The sequence below is a fragment of the Lutzomyia longipalpis genome, chromosome 1, assembly GCF_024334085.1.
Source record: "Lutzomyia longipalpis isolate SR_M1_2022 chromosome 1, ASM2433408v1".
Lineage (NCBI taxonomy): Eukaryota > Metazoa > Arthropoda > Insecta > Diptera > Psychodidae > Lutzomyia > Lutzomyia longipalpis.
The window spans coordinates 29,112,331-29,127,754 of NC_074707.1; the positions used below are offsets into that span (position 1 = coordinate 29,112,331).

The following is a 15,424-nucleotide window of genomic DNA, read 5'->3' on the forward strand; positions in this document are numbered from 1 at the left end:
TCTCAGGTGGAAAATCATTGGAAATGCCGGAAAATTCGACCGACTTTATTTAGCCTACTGGTGACTATATTTACCCGCCGCGTCTAAAAAAAGTCAGAAGCGGAAGGGTTTAGGAAAAGCTCGAAAACTTATATTTCCCGTGGAGATAGAGAAAAGTGGTCTGAGACAAAATTGTAGGCAAGGAAATTTCCTATAAGAATGACCTACCGAGGAAATTTTCTTGCCCTTGGGGAATCCTGCAGATAAGGATTTATGCAAATTGACTATTTTTACCCCGGTCTCCCCTATAAACCAATTTTTATTTTCTCAAGCAACACCTCTTGGTAGACAAAAACTCGCCTTATCTTAAGAAAATGGAATGCAGCAGAATAATCTATTTAAATTATTTATTCGTAAACTCCAGGCTCACAATAATGCCAGTTAATCACCTCTTTGTACAACCAGTAGTGTGTCATATGGTTGGATGTGCGAATGCGCGCTCGCAGCAGTGTTTTTGAATTTGCATGCATCGCGGCCCCTCCAGAGAGCAGGGAGAGAGAGAAGAGAATGGATTTACTCTCTGAGAGTGGCTAAAGGAAAAAGTGAGGGCATGAAATTTGCGCGAACATCAGCCATCCGAGACGGTGCGCCCATCAGTCGACTCGACGACGAGAACGCATCGCGACGTCTGTCTCTCTGCTGCTTCACGGCAAGTTCTCCCAGTCCTGTTTTTTTTTCTCTGGCGCCCTGAGGCACCCAATTGTCGTGCTCTGGAGGTTGCGGGCACACCTTCACTCTTGTGCCGTGAATCTCGGGCTCGCGAGAGAGCCTCTGCCTCAGTCGAGAGAGTGACTTCGGCGCGATCGCGACGCGATACTGGCGAGTTCGGTTATATTCTTAGCTTGAGGCACCTATATCTCTTCTGGTCCTGTGCACCTTTTCTTCTCTTAAGCTCCTAAAGAAAAGGGAAAAATTAATAAAATTTTAGGGACTCTTTTCCATCTGTCCTAGAAGGAGGTGCAGTGTGAGTGTGTCGTTTTGGGGTGAAAAGAAAGCTGGAGAGTGTTGGGTTTTTGGGAATAAGAAATATCCCGCGAAAATCATCTCGCGTCAACGTATGGTGTGGAATTTTTCGAAAGGCCGAATTTAAAAATAGGCCGAAGGTGTCCGTTTAATCCCCGGTGCCACTCGCGATTATCCGGAGGTCCTATGTGATCATCGGGTATGCGATCATAAACACGTGGTTGTGGTGAATCATCGGCTGGAGTTTTTTTTGTGGGATTCTCCTCCTCTTGACGCGTAGGGGGCTATAAGCTCCAAAGTGGAGCCCGAGGTACGGAGTGTACCACCAAGGAATCTGTGTGCGAAACGTATGACGGTGGAGGTTCTAGAAGCGAAATGGGGCTAAAAATAGCCACCGAGCAAGACGGTTGTGGTAAAACGGGCCGATAATAGTTTGGTGAATGGGGAGTTAGAAAAGCGAGTGTGAAGGATTGTGTGACTCGGGACTCCTCAGTTCAGGCGTGCCATCTGCAAGTGTGTGGTGACCGATTAGACCTGGCCCCGATAAGATTACAATTTACTTGCTGGAGAGATAGCAAATAGGCAACAACAAAAAAATCACAGGCACTCAACTTCATGTCTAGTCTTCTGATGCACTGGCAACTGTGGTCAGTGTACGAGTGAACGTTGTCGAAGTGGTTTCAACAATTCGACAGCACGAGTGAACCGTGAGTGTGATCGATGGTCGTGATCAGCTGTTGTCATTTGTCTTCGAAGTGAAACGCCTCTCGCGAACGGGATTATTTTCGGTGGACAAGGTGAAAATAGCTTCGATTTTATTTATAGTTCAAATACAGCAAGAGATAACACACATATACAACTCGCCCCTCAAGCATATTTTGAGAGGAAGGAAACAACCCAACACAGTGGATCTAACACACGAAAATTAATAAGGTCGCTGAGTGATTGAAGTGTGTCACAGTCGTAAAAAACTGCGGTCGCACTTTCTGCAATTCTTCCAAACACGGTGCACTTGCTTTGGAGAAAAAAAAGAAAACTTTTCACCATCGTGATCCAGTGTGGTCTGTACACCTTGTGGAATATACACAACATACCATCCATTGACTACCAGTCACTTCATCACGCATCCAAGCGAAGAGATTCATTGAAAGTTTATACCAGTGAATAGTGTGTGCAAATTTTTTGTGTGCGATCTAAAGAGAACGCATCGGAGTTGCACAGAGAGAGAGAGAGAGTCGCTGTGGGATCGCGGTGATCTATTTTTGTTGTGTTGGTGCACCTAAATATGGAACTTTTGGCCCAGCTTCCTGGGCCCAATATTGCCAACAGTGCTCGTTATCATTGAACCCAATATTGGATCTTCCTGTGTTGGATTGCGATCGCAGAAATTCCAACAGCATCCGCTCTCAATTGATCACCAAACAATCAATCGCTACTCGAGATCGGTCTAGTGGGATCGTGGGAGGGTGAATAAGAGGAAAACAACGTGAGAGGCACTAAATTGACAAGAGTGTTTGTATAGCGATCGCGACCTTTTCTCAATCACTCTCAATCACCACTGTCGTCACAACAATCGAAGTGAAGAGATCGTGATCTCAAAATAGATCCCGTGTGATTGGTTTTCTTCGTGAGAATTTCACATTGCCCACCCGGTATACGTGTGGAAAGTGATCGCGTGCGAAATTGTGACTGAGTGAGTGACAAGAAATTAAAAAAAAGACGCCTTTTCTTTTCAACTGGACACGAATTTGGTGGAGCGCAATGAATATCGTGACAGCGTTGATCTTTGTAGTTGCGGCATGCGTGGTTGCACCCGTTGCTGCCACATCGGAAGACGCGAATGTCACCATCACGGTAAAGAGAGATGATGAATGTGTCGATGGACTAATCATTCCGGTATGGGAACCAACAACTAATCTCACATTTGGCGATCGTTTTTCACGCGGTCTTGTGTACTTCCTCTGTCTCATTTACCTCTTTATCGGGGTGTCCATTGTGTCTGATCGCTTTATGGCAGCTATTGAGGTAATTACATCCAAAGAGAAAGAAGTGAAGATACGCAAACCCGACGGTGAGACACAAATTGTTGTGGTGCGCGTTTGGAATGAGACGGTAGCTAATCTTACGCTGATGGCACTGGGATCGAGTGCACCTGAGATCCTCTTGTCGATCATTGAAATCATCGCAAAGAATTTCAAAGCCGGCGACCTCGGACCTGGCACAATTGTCGGTTCAGCCGCATACAATCTCTTCGTGATTATTGCTATATGCGTGTTGGTGATCCCAAATGGTGAGGTGCGCAAGATCAAGCACTTGCGTGTATTTTTCGTGACAGCCACGTGGTCGGTATTTGCATACATCTGGCTCTATTTGATCCTGGCCAAATTCACACCGGGTCGCGTGGATGTTTGGGAAGGCTTCCTTACTTTCTTATTCTTCCCAGCCACCGTACTCACGGCCTACATCGCCGATAAGCGCCTGCTGATCTATAAGTACATTGGGAAGCAGTATCGCATGAATAAGCGCGGTGTGATCGTGCAGGTGGAGGGCGATGCGGGCCTTGAGATGAATAACCGTGATGACGGAATTAAAGTCCTCGAGGAGAATGGCGATGTTACCCAAGAGATCAATGACTTTGAGGAGGCACGCAGGGAATACATATCGACACTTAAGGATCTAAGGAAGAAATATCCGCAGAATGATCTTGAAAATTTGGAAATTATGGCGCAGGAACAACTAATGAATCGCGGACCAAAGTCTCGTGCATTCTATCGCATTCAAGCTACCCGCAAGATGATGGGTAGTGGTAATATTATGCGGAAGATCTCCGAACGTGCGCAGAGCGACCTCAGCGAGGTGAAAGCCGAACTGCAGCGCGTGGATGTTGATGAGGTGGATGATGAGTCTATTTGCAAGGTTTACTTTGAACCAGGACACTACACCGTGATGGAGAACTGCGGAGAATTTGAGGTGCGTGTCGTGCGTCGCGGAGATCTTTCGTGTCACATTACTGTTGATTTCGAGACAGAGGATGGATCCGCCGAAGCGGGTAGCGACTATGTGGGCAAGAAGGGTACACTGTCCTTTGCCCCTGGTGTCGATGAACAGCGATTCTCAATTGAGGTTATTGATGATGAGGTGTTTGAGCAAGATGAACACTTCTACGTGCGCCTCAGCAATGTATCCGAACCGGCCATTCTTTCAACACCCAAAGTCGCCACCGTCATGATCCTCGATGACGATCACGGTGGTATTTTTGCATTCAGCTCCAAGGATCACGAAATTGTTGAATCAGTGGGCACTTATGAGCTCAAAGTGCAACGTTTCTCGGGAGCACGTGGTAAAGTTATTGTGCCATATTGGGCGGAGGATGGAACCGCCAAAGCTGGAAAAGATTACGAACCCCTACAGGGAGAGTTGGTGTTTGAAAACAACGAAATTGAGTGAGTACCATTTTTTATTAAACGTTTTATTTAATTTTTTAATATATTGTCTTAAGAATAAATCTCTAAATAATTATTTGAAATTTATGTTCAAGATTTTCTTAGCGAAATTACGGCGAAAGCTCTCAGTTAGATTAAATTCGTTCTAATGGTATTTATGAGTTTTACATGAAAAACATAAACATGGGTACTGTACATAATCTCAGGGTTATTTATGTACAAATTTAAGTATCAATAATTAAATTAACCTAATACCCTCACTATTGTAGTATTAAGTTTATACTATTGTTCTGCAATATTTGTCATGTGGTCTCTCCACATGCTATCTCCACTTTCCCAAACATTAAAAAATTTACAATTAAACTAAGGTTCTCAAGAGACATTTATCTCCATTATATGTACATATATTTTTTGCTCTAAGCTCCAATGATATTTTTGCAAAACAAGAGGTCGCAATGCTGGAACGCATAAATTGAATTAAAAGGACATTTCTCGGCCAAACCATTGTTGTAAATTAAAATGGAAATATACATAGAAAAAATTGCCCGTGTGCTGCGCATCTGCATGGCTGTTGGCAATAAAGCAATGTATTGCCATTTAATATAAATTTAGTAAATTAATTCACATGAATAGTGGACCACTCATAAAACAAGCGACATGCGGAGTCAAGAGAAAATTTTGGAGGATTGAAACATATTCCATTCACAAGCATATAGGCACACTCGCCTGGCGTAGTGAATTGTAAACCAGTACAACTATAGGGTGGCTTTTATAGAGGCTTCCATATAAGTTCAGTTCAAACATTATTCACCCCATGAGCTATGTAGGCAACAACAAAAAAATTCACTCACCCAATCTCGAACATGGACTGTGCTTGTTGGAAAATCCGATTCTGTTGGTTGATGATGGTGCCTGTGTGCATAAATAAAGCTGCGATGAAAATGTGGATTAGTGGAGAGATTTTCGGTAGGACAAACTTTTACCCATACCTAAAAATTTAATAACACAGTTTACCTATTCCCATGGAGAATTCTATGTTCAGCTCTAACAACCAAAAAAAAAAATGCCAGCATTTGGTGCTCTGAAGAGAAATGCTTCAGCAATGCAATTTCCTAGTCTGAAATGCTGATATGAAGTGGTGAAAAATTGTTATCTCAATCCCACAAGAGAATATAGAACAATTTGCCATGTTAGCTAGAAAGCTTAGCTCAAAAGTTGCCCAAAAAGGCATTTTAACCTAGATATGTCCATTACACTAGCATATGGTTATAGTGTTCTGTGCAAATGGTATAGATTTTAAAATTCTAAAGTATAAAATTTTCAATTTTCACAAAAGTTATAAGCATTTAAAACATTTCTGCAACTTCAACATTTTCAAGTACTATTCGTATTTTTTTAAGGATTTAAAATAATTTATTCCTCATTAAGGCAAAACTTATTAAGAATGCTTGAGTGAATTTAAATAAAGCATTGAAAAAAAATTCTTAATTGAAATTGCATTCCAATTTGAAGCTATACTTAATAGGTACAAGCAACTTTTTTTCTTTTTCAAGAAACAAGGTCTCATTTCGCTTTTTTTTCCCTAAACTCTTACTCACATCGTTAATTCCCTTGTCGATTTTTGAAGCCAAAAAAGTGTGGCGTATCACACAAAAAGAGGGTGAAGTTACCCACGACAAAGCTACTGGTAGGTTTATGTGTCGCCGCTGTGAAGGCCAAGAAGACAATTTTGCCCCAAAAACATTCCATGTTGTAATTCATTGATACACTTTTGTGTCTCAGAAGCAAACAATCACGATCGCAAGTTACGAAATATCTTCTTGCGAGACACCACAAAAATTCCTCATCCCAGGGTGTCACAGCGTGAGTGCTTTGGCGAGTCGAGGGGTGTTTATCTGTATGAAAAATGTGGATCGGATATTTTTGGATTTTCTCACAAATATCTAGAAAAATTTAGATTTTATTGGATATTCTAAAAAATAGCATCATGGGGATGAAACGAATGCGATAAAAATGCGCAAAATGGGATTTTCATTTGCAAAATGCGATAAAATTGCGCAAAAATGTAACAATTAGGCGCAATGCGATAGAATGCGCTAATTTAATATTTTTTAAAACCTTGTTCTTTTTTTAGCTGTGTTTCTTTCAGACACAGCTTTTGTGTACCGAGCAAAATCGAAAGTCGTCAGATCGGGCTCAAACTTGGGATGAGCACGAATTAGGGTCCCCACATTCCAAAAAACGTATGCGCCAAAAAATTTTTTTTCCGGCCGGCCGTCCGTCCGGCCGGCCGGCCGGCCGTCCGGCCGGAACCTATCGCTATATTGCAAGAGAACGGTAATAGATAGAGACTTGCGGTAAACGGCAAAGTTTAAATATCGACCGGAAGACATCCGATTATGAGATCAAATCCACCCCCCCTCCCCTCCGTCCGCCATTTTGAATAACCTCAAAATTTTGTTTTCGCTATATCTCAGCCGCTATTATAGCTAGAGGGCTGAAATTTTGATATGTTGTAGGGGCCATCAAGAGCTTTCCAACGATACTTCATTTTCGAAAATCGGTCAAGCCGTTTAGTCAATATGGCAGCCACAATTTTTCATCGAAAATCGACCATAACTCGAAAACGGCTTGACCGATTTTGATCAACCCGGGGTCAAATGAAAGATCTCAACAAACCCTACAACTTTCTAGAACATCCGAAGTTTCAAAAGTGACCGCTAGGGGGCCAAAAATCAAAAACAAAATTTTCGATGAGTTTTCGATGAATATCTCGAAAACGACGACATAAATTTTTTTCATTTTTTTATATGTTGTAGCTGACCATATTATCTAGCTTCATGCCAAAAATGAAGAAAATCTATGGATCCGTTCTCGAGATATAGCCTTCCAAAGTTGGCATGTCATATCTCGGGTTCTACAAGTCCGATCTTGATCAACTCAAGCGCAAATAAAAGGTTTCGAGAAACCCTACAAATCTCTAGAACATTGCAACTTCGAGAAATGACCGCAAGAGGCGCTAAAGTCAAAAACAAAGTTTTCGAAAATTTCGAACTCGAATTTTTCGAAAATGGCGACATAAATTTTTTTCATTTTTCGATATGTTATAGCTGACTTCGAGACCTTTAAAACAAAAAAAAATTTATGAAAATCTATGGATCCGTTCTCGAGATATAGCCTTCTAAAGATTTCTTAGGGTATGACTTTTCAACTTTTCCCGACTTTGCGCGTATTTAAATTAATTTGCGTTCTAGTTTGCTCTCACAAAATTGGTACACTGAAAGAAACACAGCTCCCGTAAGCTTGGTCAGCTTACCAGTACATTTTTATTCTTAAGATCTATGAGTTGGTAAAAAAGCAAATTTTCATAAATTCTTATAAATCAAACCAAATTGAGCAAAAAATTAGAAGGAATATGAGAAAAAACTAACTAACTATAACGACTATTGATTTGTAGATATTTTGATTTCTTAAATTTTTTATTCGTTTTAAAAATTTAATATAAAATCAAACATTAAAGCTTACTAAAATAAACAGGAATAATAAGATTGATTACGTTAAAACCATGATTTATTTTGTTATTAATCATTTTATAATTTAAATATTTTGAATCATTTAGCAAGATTTAGCAAAATTTCCCGAAAATTCTTCAGATAAACACCCCTCTATTTAGAATTTTTCTTCTGTGAGTGGATTTGGGATAGAGTGAGATTTTTAGATAATGACGCCCAGCTCAAACAATAATAATCATAAATCAGTCTTGTGAGATTTCGCGGGGATTTTTTTTGCCATACTACAATCCTAAAAAATCCGTTACTGTTTCAAATGATTGTGATTTATGCTACTAAATCGTCCTGCAATGGTGCGAACATTTTCGTACAATTTTTGGGTTGCTGAGGAATCCATGATTGGTTGAGAATCGGAGTCTATTGGCATGAGTTATATCTTAATCCAATATAAGCCGACAGTGATTTTCACCGTCTTGTACTGATTAGAGAGGCCCCAACATTGGGGTATGGTGAGACGTGAAAAAGCCTTCCAAACGTGAAGAGGGATAGACTGTGATCCCTTGGTCGTCATTTCACACATCACACAACCTTCTAGTAATTGAGTTTTCAGCAACTCTCCTAGAGATAGGCGTATTCGATAAAGTGACCCAATTTTGGTGTCTTGTTGGAAAATGTCATGTAATTTTAGTATGAATGGTTTGCGGGGGGAACTTTTCACTTGAATTTACACTTTCATACATCTGAAATTTCCACAAAATTGCCATCATTAGAAATTTAGTCTGACTTTTCATAAAGCAACAACCCTCGTAAATGCTTTTACATTAAAATTAGTTTTTGAGTCCCATTTTATTAAAAGCAAAAACTAAATTTCATAACTTATTAAACAAATCTACGCTCTTGTAGAATAAAGGCATATCGAAAAAATGTAGAGTTTTTCTTTCATTTAATTGATAAAATTTACGTTGCAGGTTAATTCAATGAAAAAAAAAAGAAGTAAAAATGCTATCAAAGAGAATTATCAATGTTCCACCGCGAATAAAAGTGAAAAAATTGCAAATGTTTCCTGTACACATGTAGGGCATACAGGTGTAATGGATTGATAAAACCATGTGTAATCATCTACACAGTAAAAACCAAAACTTTTTTTAAACTATCTATCCATCCAATTGAAAATGTGATAGGTACCTATTTATTTTCTGTTTTTTATCCATCATAACTGAATTACTGCAATAATGAATTCTTTGAATAACCTATAGTTAATCCATTGAACAACGTCAATTGGCGTCATTTGAAACAAGCTCTCATTTTTATTTTAACATTTTTTGCAATATTGAGAATAGTAAGGATTATTTTATCTCAAATTCTAATGATATTAAATTTATATTTCAGACCTTTTGATAAGTTAATTACTCCAAAAATTATTTAATCATTTTATGATTCTTAGACGATTTCTCTTACTTTTGTAGAATGAATTATTATGTGTGATAGAAAAGTGAATTAGTGCCAAGACAATAGGCGTCTGCGCTTAGTTGAGGTCCATCTGTATATATACTTTGCTTATTTGACTATTTCAACAGAGATTGTGTCGTGTATACGTATAATGTTTTTAATAGAATTTGTTTAGTCGACAGTTTCTAGTTAAGTTTGATTCTCTATATGATGGGCAGCATTGATCATTGGCATGCAGGTTTTCTAGTTTCGCTTCAAGAATAATTTTAAATAAAAATTCAAATCCATCAGCAATTACGTTAAATAACAAACTTTCTGGGTTCGAATCTGGTATATTCCAGATTTTTTCAATCATCAGTTTAATTTTGAAGTAGAAAAATTGCTTAAAATTCATCTCTTCTCCGAACCATTAAATAATATCTAATGAATGATTTAAAAATATATTGAAGTTCATCTTACCGCCATATTGCTGCGAAATCGAATTTACCTTAAGCAATACCCAACGAAATATCTCATCAAATTCATTAGAAAATTTAATGCCTGTCGGTTTGTAGTATTTTACAATGTTTGGCTAGTGTCTTTTCCTCCTTGTGCCAAAGCATGTCCCATGTGCGACATGGTGAGAAATGCAAAAAGAGCCAAATAAAGTGCGCAATGATGGCAGAGATTCAATCTCAACGATGACGAATATCATTGCAAGGCATTGAATGTCGTTCTAAAAGAAATTTATAATCTAATGGTATTGGTTTGCGCAAAGTTTGCATTTATGACAGCTGAATGAAGGCAAGTTGATTAGGTCGTGCTATCAATTCTCCCATTGCAGTCATTGCAGGCATTGCAGTTAAATTATAATCTCTAATACGTGTCGTTTAGAAATGCCCGCTCTGTTTGCTATCGGCGTTTAAGACGTCACTGCGGATAAATGAAGGCACGTATGTAATTCAGTGAGGTTTAAAGAAGAAGTGGCCATTGTGACGCCTGACAAAATATCTGCAATCTTATCTCCTATGTACCTGTCATGGGATGATATCAACGGTCAGATTTAACTTCTACAAACCACGCGAGAAATGTGTTGGAAATTACTGCATAGGAATTTTGCAAAGTGCCAGAAAAAAAGCTCACACTAGAACCACCGTGAAAACTCGTAGCGGCCAGAATGATGGCCGTTGAGGCGAATCCGATATTATAAATATGTCCCTGTGTGTATGCGAAGTCTCAAAATATCCCAGGGCACAGAGATTGTTCAACAGTGCGGTCCCATTGAATGGCGTCCCGCCAAGAAATCACAATCCACTCGAGAGCCTCCGCACACCTCTCACATCACTTGAGATCCGTGGTCTATTGTTCTCTCTCGGTGCTTGTGGATTTTACTGCTCAATAATTGCCACACACATCGTAAATGCTCACCAGGCGTTTGGTCACTGATCTCGGCCCAGGCTAAACCTCCTCCCCATTTTACTATGTATGTACTATGCATACATACATATACATAGTAGCTTCCAGCGTAAACCTCGGGGTTATTTCCCTAAATCACGATACCGACTCATTTGCCAACAATCCAAATCCCAAAACCCTCTGTGGCTTCATCACAGTGAGGCAACTCTCAGAGCGATTTTCGGCTAGGCCCACGAACCCCCAAACGACAGGTATATAATTTCATTTTAACGCTACTCATACCCCTAGCCAAGGTCACTGTTACAACAATCGATTGAGTGAGTAATGGTCCCTTGCAAGAGGCGCACGTGAATGGCTTTAAGGGTGGTAAAGATATAATTGGCTATACACACGGCACCCCCTCAAACCCTCTTCCGACTTTCCTCATCCTCACCGATTTGCCCCAATTTCCAAAAGCTCCCCCCTTATTCGGTGTTTATGTTAAAGAGGTCAACACCGGGGTTACTTCCATCTACAAGGGGTATATCAAAGTTCGAGTCATAGTCTAGAAAATGTAAGACATGGTATTATATTTGAAAATAATAAATCTCTTTCATAAACTTGTTGAAATTTAAGTTGTAATTTTCCAGAGAGAAATTCTCAGAACGTATTGATGTTCTTTCCAAGAAGTGACGTGAATTATTTCATTTTATTCCCTCTAAACTCCCATACAATTCTCATGCCAAATTACTGCCACTCTCACAGCTTTTAATGAACTTCTATTTTCTCCTTTCATTTCTAATTTAAAAATCACCCGTATCGAATTTAATTACAGATTATACTTTATCACGTTCTTTACTGCAAGTTTTCGCTTGTCTTGAAATTACGATTGGCAATAAAATTCTCGGAAGATTTATCTCCTTTTCAGCAAGAAAATTCATTATTTGTGCTGTAAAGGATGAAACCATCGTCAGCATCTTGATTTGAGCATTTTGCTTTTGGCTTATTGCTTTTAAACCAATAGCTGAAAAGGGAATAGGAAATTTCCGTATGATTTACCTCTTTATGCCGAATGAATTCATGTAATTTTATGACGGATTCTCCTTTATGTCACCAATATCATTGTGTGCTGCTCCTCGCATTGTATCAATTTCCATTAAATATTATTTCTCTCCATGGCAACGTATAAGATCCAATAAAGTAAGGAAATATGTACTGTGAATTGTATGAAACAGGAGATCAATAATTATCCCATTTTCTTTCCTGTGACATTTTCCAGTTGCGGGGAAATTTGCAATTTTCTCTATTCAATTTGTTGCCCCATTTATTTATGTGATGAATGGGGGATATATACCGAGGTCAGAACTGCAAAGACAAATGATGCAAATTGCATGTTAAGGATTTAAAACAAATAGCTGTTTGTACTACAAGAAAGAAAGAAAAAGAACTTGATTTTTTTCTACAAAATAAAAAAATGTTTATTTTTTACTTTATTATAATAAATTAAGCATTGAAAAACTTCGATTAGAGCCACTTTCTATTAACAATAAATTTCTCTGTTTTTTCGACTTTTCTAGCAACTTCCCACATAGATATGTAAGATACATTATGGTTAAAGAACTCCATAGAAAGATCAAAACGCACGGCACACACATCGGAGGTGAATTTACCTCACTAAATGGTTGTTCTGTTTGAATAAATAATAAAGGTACTTAGAGTCAATGAATAATCTGCCATTGCATGACTACATTAAGTGAAAGCGAGTGGGTGGATGTTTCATATACACAACGCCGAAAAAGGGGGATGACATTGAAATTGCTGCATGGATTTTCGATGTTGGATTTGCTTCTTCAAACAAATCCATCATTATTTACTTTTCCTATTTTCCACATGATCACTTTTCATACTTATCAAGAAGTTCCCTGACCTATCCAAAGATAAGAATTTCTTACATTTATATTCATTCCTTGATGCGAAATAAGATTCTTCTATGATTTTCAACGTTATTTTTTAAAATTTAATTTTTTTTTATATTCAAGTATCAATTTATTTAATAGAAAAAATTAGCATTACATTCTTTAAAATTTATTTTACAGTCTGTAATTTGATACACTTTGTATATTATTTTACAACACTTACTATGGGACACAGTGTAACACGCACCTGAACCGCACAGATAAACTTTTCCAATTTCATTCACTCTGAAGAAATGAAACTTTTACGTGGAAAGCTTGCCTTTTTTATATGAAACACGGGGAAAAGATCATCAAAAGCTTTAGCACGAATTTATCAAGGGGTAAGCTTCGCAATATCTGACGTGGCATTCTTTCCCTTTGAGTGAAATTATCCCTGGGAGTTATAAAGAAATTAATTAATCAGAGCAGGATATAATGAAATAGAGACTCTTAGAATATTTTTCCACTGTGTAATATAAATTTTCCTAGTGTGTTGATGTGTTCGTTAAATTAAAATAGCATTGTGCATATGTTTTACATACTAGTGTACTTTTACAAGTGCTGCTAAAACAAAATTTACACGCTAGTTGGTGAGGAGTTTAAAGTACTTCCTCTTCAAAGGACGTTTTTCTGCGACACTTGTACAATTTCTTCTCCCGAGTTGTTTCACGGGAAATTGTTAAATTGTTTTCCTGTATTTTCCTTCCTTCCTTGAAAAGTGCCACATTAAAAGTTTTACTAACTCGAAGAAATTATGTTGTGAAAATATTTCTCTATATAATTGCATAAACTTTGTGATTATCCTTCGGTAAATTTAATTTTTCTTCACTTTACACACATGACAGATTATATTCAATCGCGACGAATTGTTTCATTAAAACTTATGATGTGTTTGATGATATTTAAGCATCAAACATAAGAAGAGATATTAAATTTCTTATCTGCGACATGCAAGATTCCACGAAGAAAGTGATGCAAGGAAGTTTCATATAAAGTTTGTTTGATATTTTGAGTGGAAATAATTTTGATATGTCCTATCATAAACTTTTCGCACATGTTAATGACATATAACGTAAAATTATATCAACTATCATGTACATTTCCGAGAAATAAACTACAAACAAAAGTAGAATATGATTATACAACTTTTCTAATTCTCCCATTGCAACCCTCTGCAGTACCGCATATATGGGGTTAGATGTAGGAGAGCTCTGATCCACATTCCGAACCCGACAACACCACTCTTTTTATTTGCGTGCCACCACGGGGAGGTAATCCCCAAGTGGTACGTGTTTATATTACTAAAATGACCCAAACCAAGTTGAGAGATTTCCATTGGAATACTTCAATTCTGGGATGTGAGAGTTGGGGTGAAAGGGTAGAGGGAGTTCAGTTCAAGAGCATACCAAAATCAAAAGAGAAAGAGCCTATGGGGAAAAACTAAACGAAACATACATTAAATGGATGGAAATATAATAGCATACATCACAGAAAGAGGAAATTCAGCTTACTCTGAGCTGACCACGAAGTTGAGTGAAGTGGAATTGTTGAAAGAGGCGGAGAAGAAAAATCGAGGAATTTTCCAAAAAAGAGAAGATAACCCGGAATCGACTGTTATACCAATACTTTTACATTTGATCCGTCTGTTGAGGGGGTAGTACGTAAATTTATTGCTTCGTCCTTTTATAGGAATCAGATGTAAGACATTTAGATCTTTATCCTCTGTTTTTTTTTGCAATGTATGAACCTTTGCTTCTGTGAAGAAAATCGATGATTTTTCGCCAATATTTCCCTAAGATTTTTTATTCCTTAAAATAGGAATAAATAAAAGTAAAAAAATAGATAGTATAGATAATTAAAAAGTTAAATAATATATGAAAAGTTAGGTAAAATGTCGGTAGGGGAGACCGGGGCTAATAAAGTCACTTAAGGGTTTGGAAAAAGCCAAAAATATCATATTTCCTAGCTAGATAGAACAAAATGATCTGAGAAAAAGTTATAGAGCAGTAAATTTCCTATAGAAATGAGCTATACATTACGCTTTATCTATTTGGGACATATGATATTTTGAGCTTTTTCTAAACCCTTAAGCGACTTTTTTAACCCCGGTCTCCCCTATGTATTTTTTCGAAGCTATGAATACTTGACCAAAAATCCAGATTAATATGTTGGAGGATATAATTTCTGGATGTAGGTAATAGCTGGGAATTAATTATTTACGCTAAGCTCTTGACCCCCTGGCAGTGTAGCTACAGGAATTTCAGACAAAGCAGCTATACCTTCCCCATTTTATTCATCCCTTTAGCATGCGAATGGAATATTGCGAAGGAATATATCGTCGGGAAGGGGAAATGAATGAAAAATACGCACAATTATTTTGACTCTCCACTCCAGTGAGCCTGTCCGCCACTTCTCGGCTTCTCACTTTCCCGAAGATGTTCAAAGCGATAGGGGTTGACCCTGATAATGGTGGGTATATGTATAGGGGAAACCAAGAAATGCGTAATTTCCACATCTTTGCCGCCTTGTGCACATCGGAAATTTTCCACAAAGAAACCTGGAAGACAATAATGTGCTGTGAGCCTTTTCCCACTCCCCGTATATTGAATTACCATTTTCTAGCACGTTATCTTTTGCTACGATATCATTTCTTTCACCCCATCCAGAGGTCTTCCCCTGCAAAGTCCACCCT

The 15,424-nt window shown here is 38.2% G+C and overlaps 3 protein-coding genes across 6 annotated transcripts in view; 1 reads left to right on the forward strand and 2 right to left on the reverse strand.

The window, feature by feature from the left end:
- The window catches only part of LOC129797635 (cytochrome P450 6A1-like), a 690,618-nt gene that overhangs the window by 581,398 nt on the left and 93,796 nt on the right, over positions 1 to 15,424 (reverse strand). The window lies entirely within an intron of this gene.
- LOC129797630 (cytochrome P450 6a9-like) overlaps positions 1 to 15,424 on the reverse strand; it is a 667,408-nt gene that overhangs the window by 581,398 nt on the left and 70,586 nt on the right. The window lies entirely within an intron of this gene.
- Positions 423 to 15,424, forward strand: part of LOC129797457 (sodium/calcium exchanger 1) — a 121,904-nt gene continuing 106,902 nt past the window's right edge. For all 3 annotated transcript variants that reach the window (XM_055840046.1, XM_055840047.1, XM_055840048.1), the window contains exon 1: positions 423 to 4,445. In XM_055840046.1, coding sequence (XP_055696021.1) covers positions 2,764 to 4,445 — 1,682 coding nt within the window. In that variant the 5' untranslated portion in view covers positions 423 to 2,763. The remainder of the gene's footprint in view (positions 4,446 to 15,424) is intronic.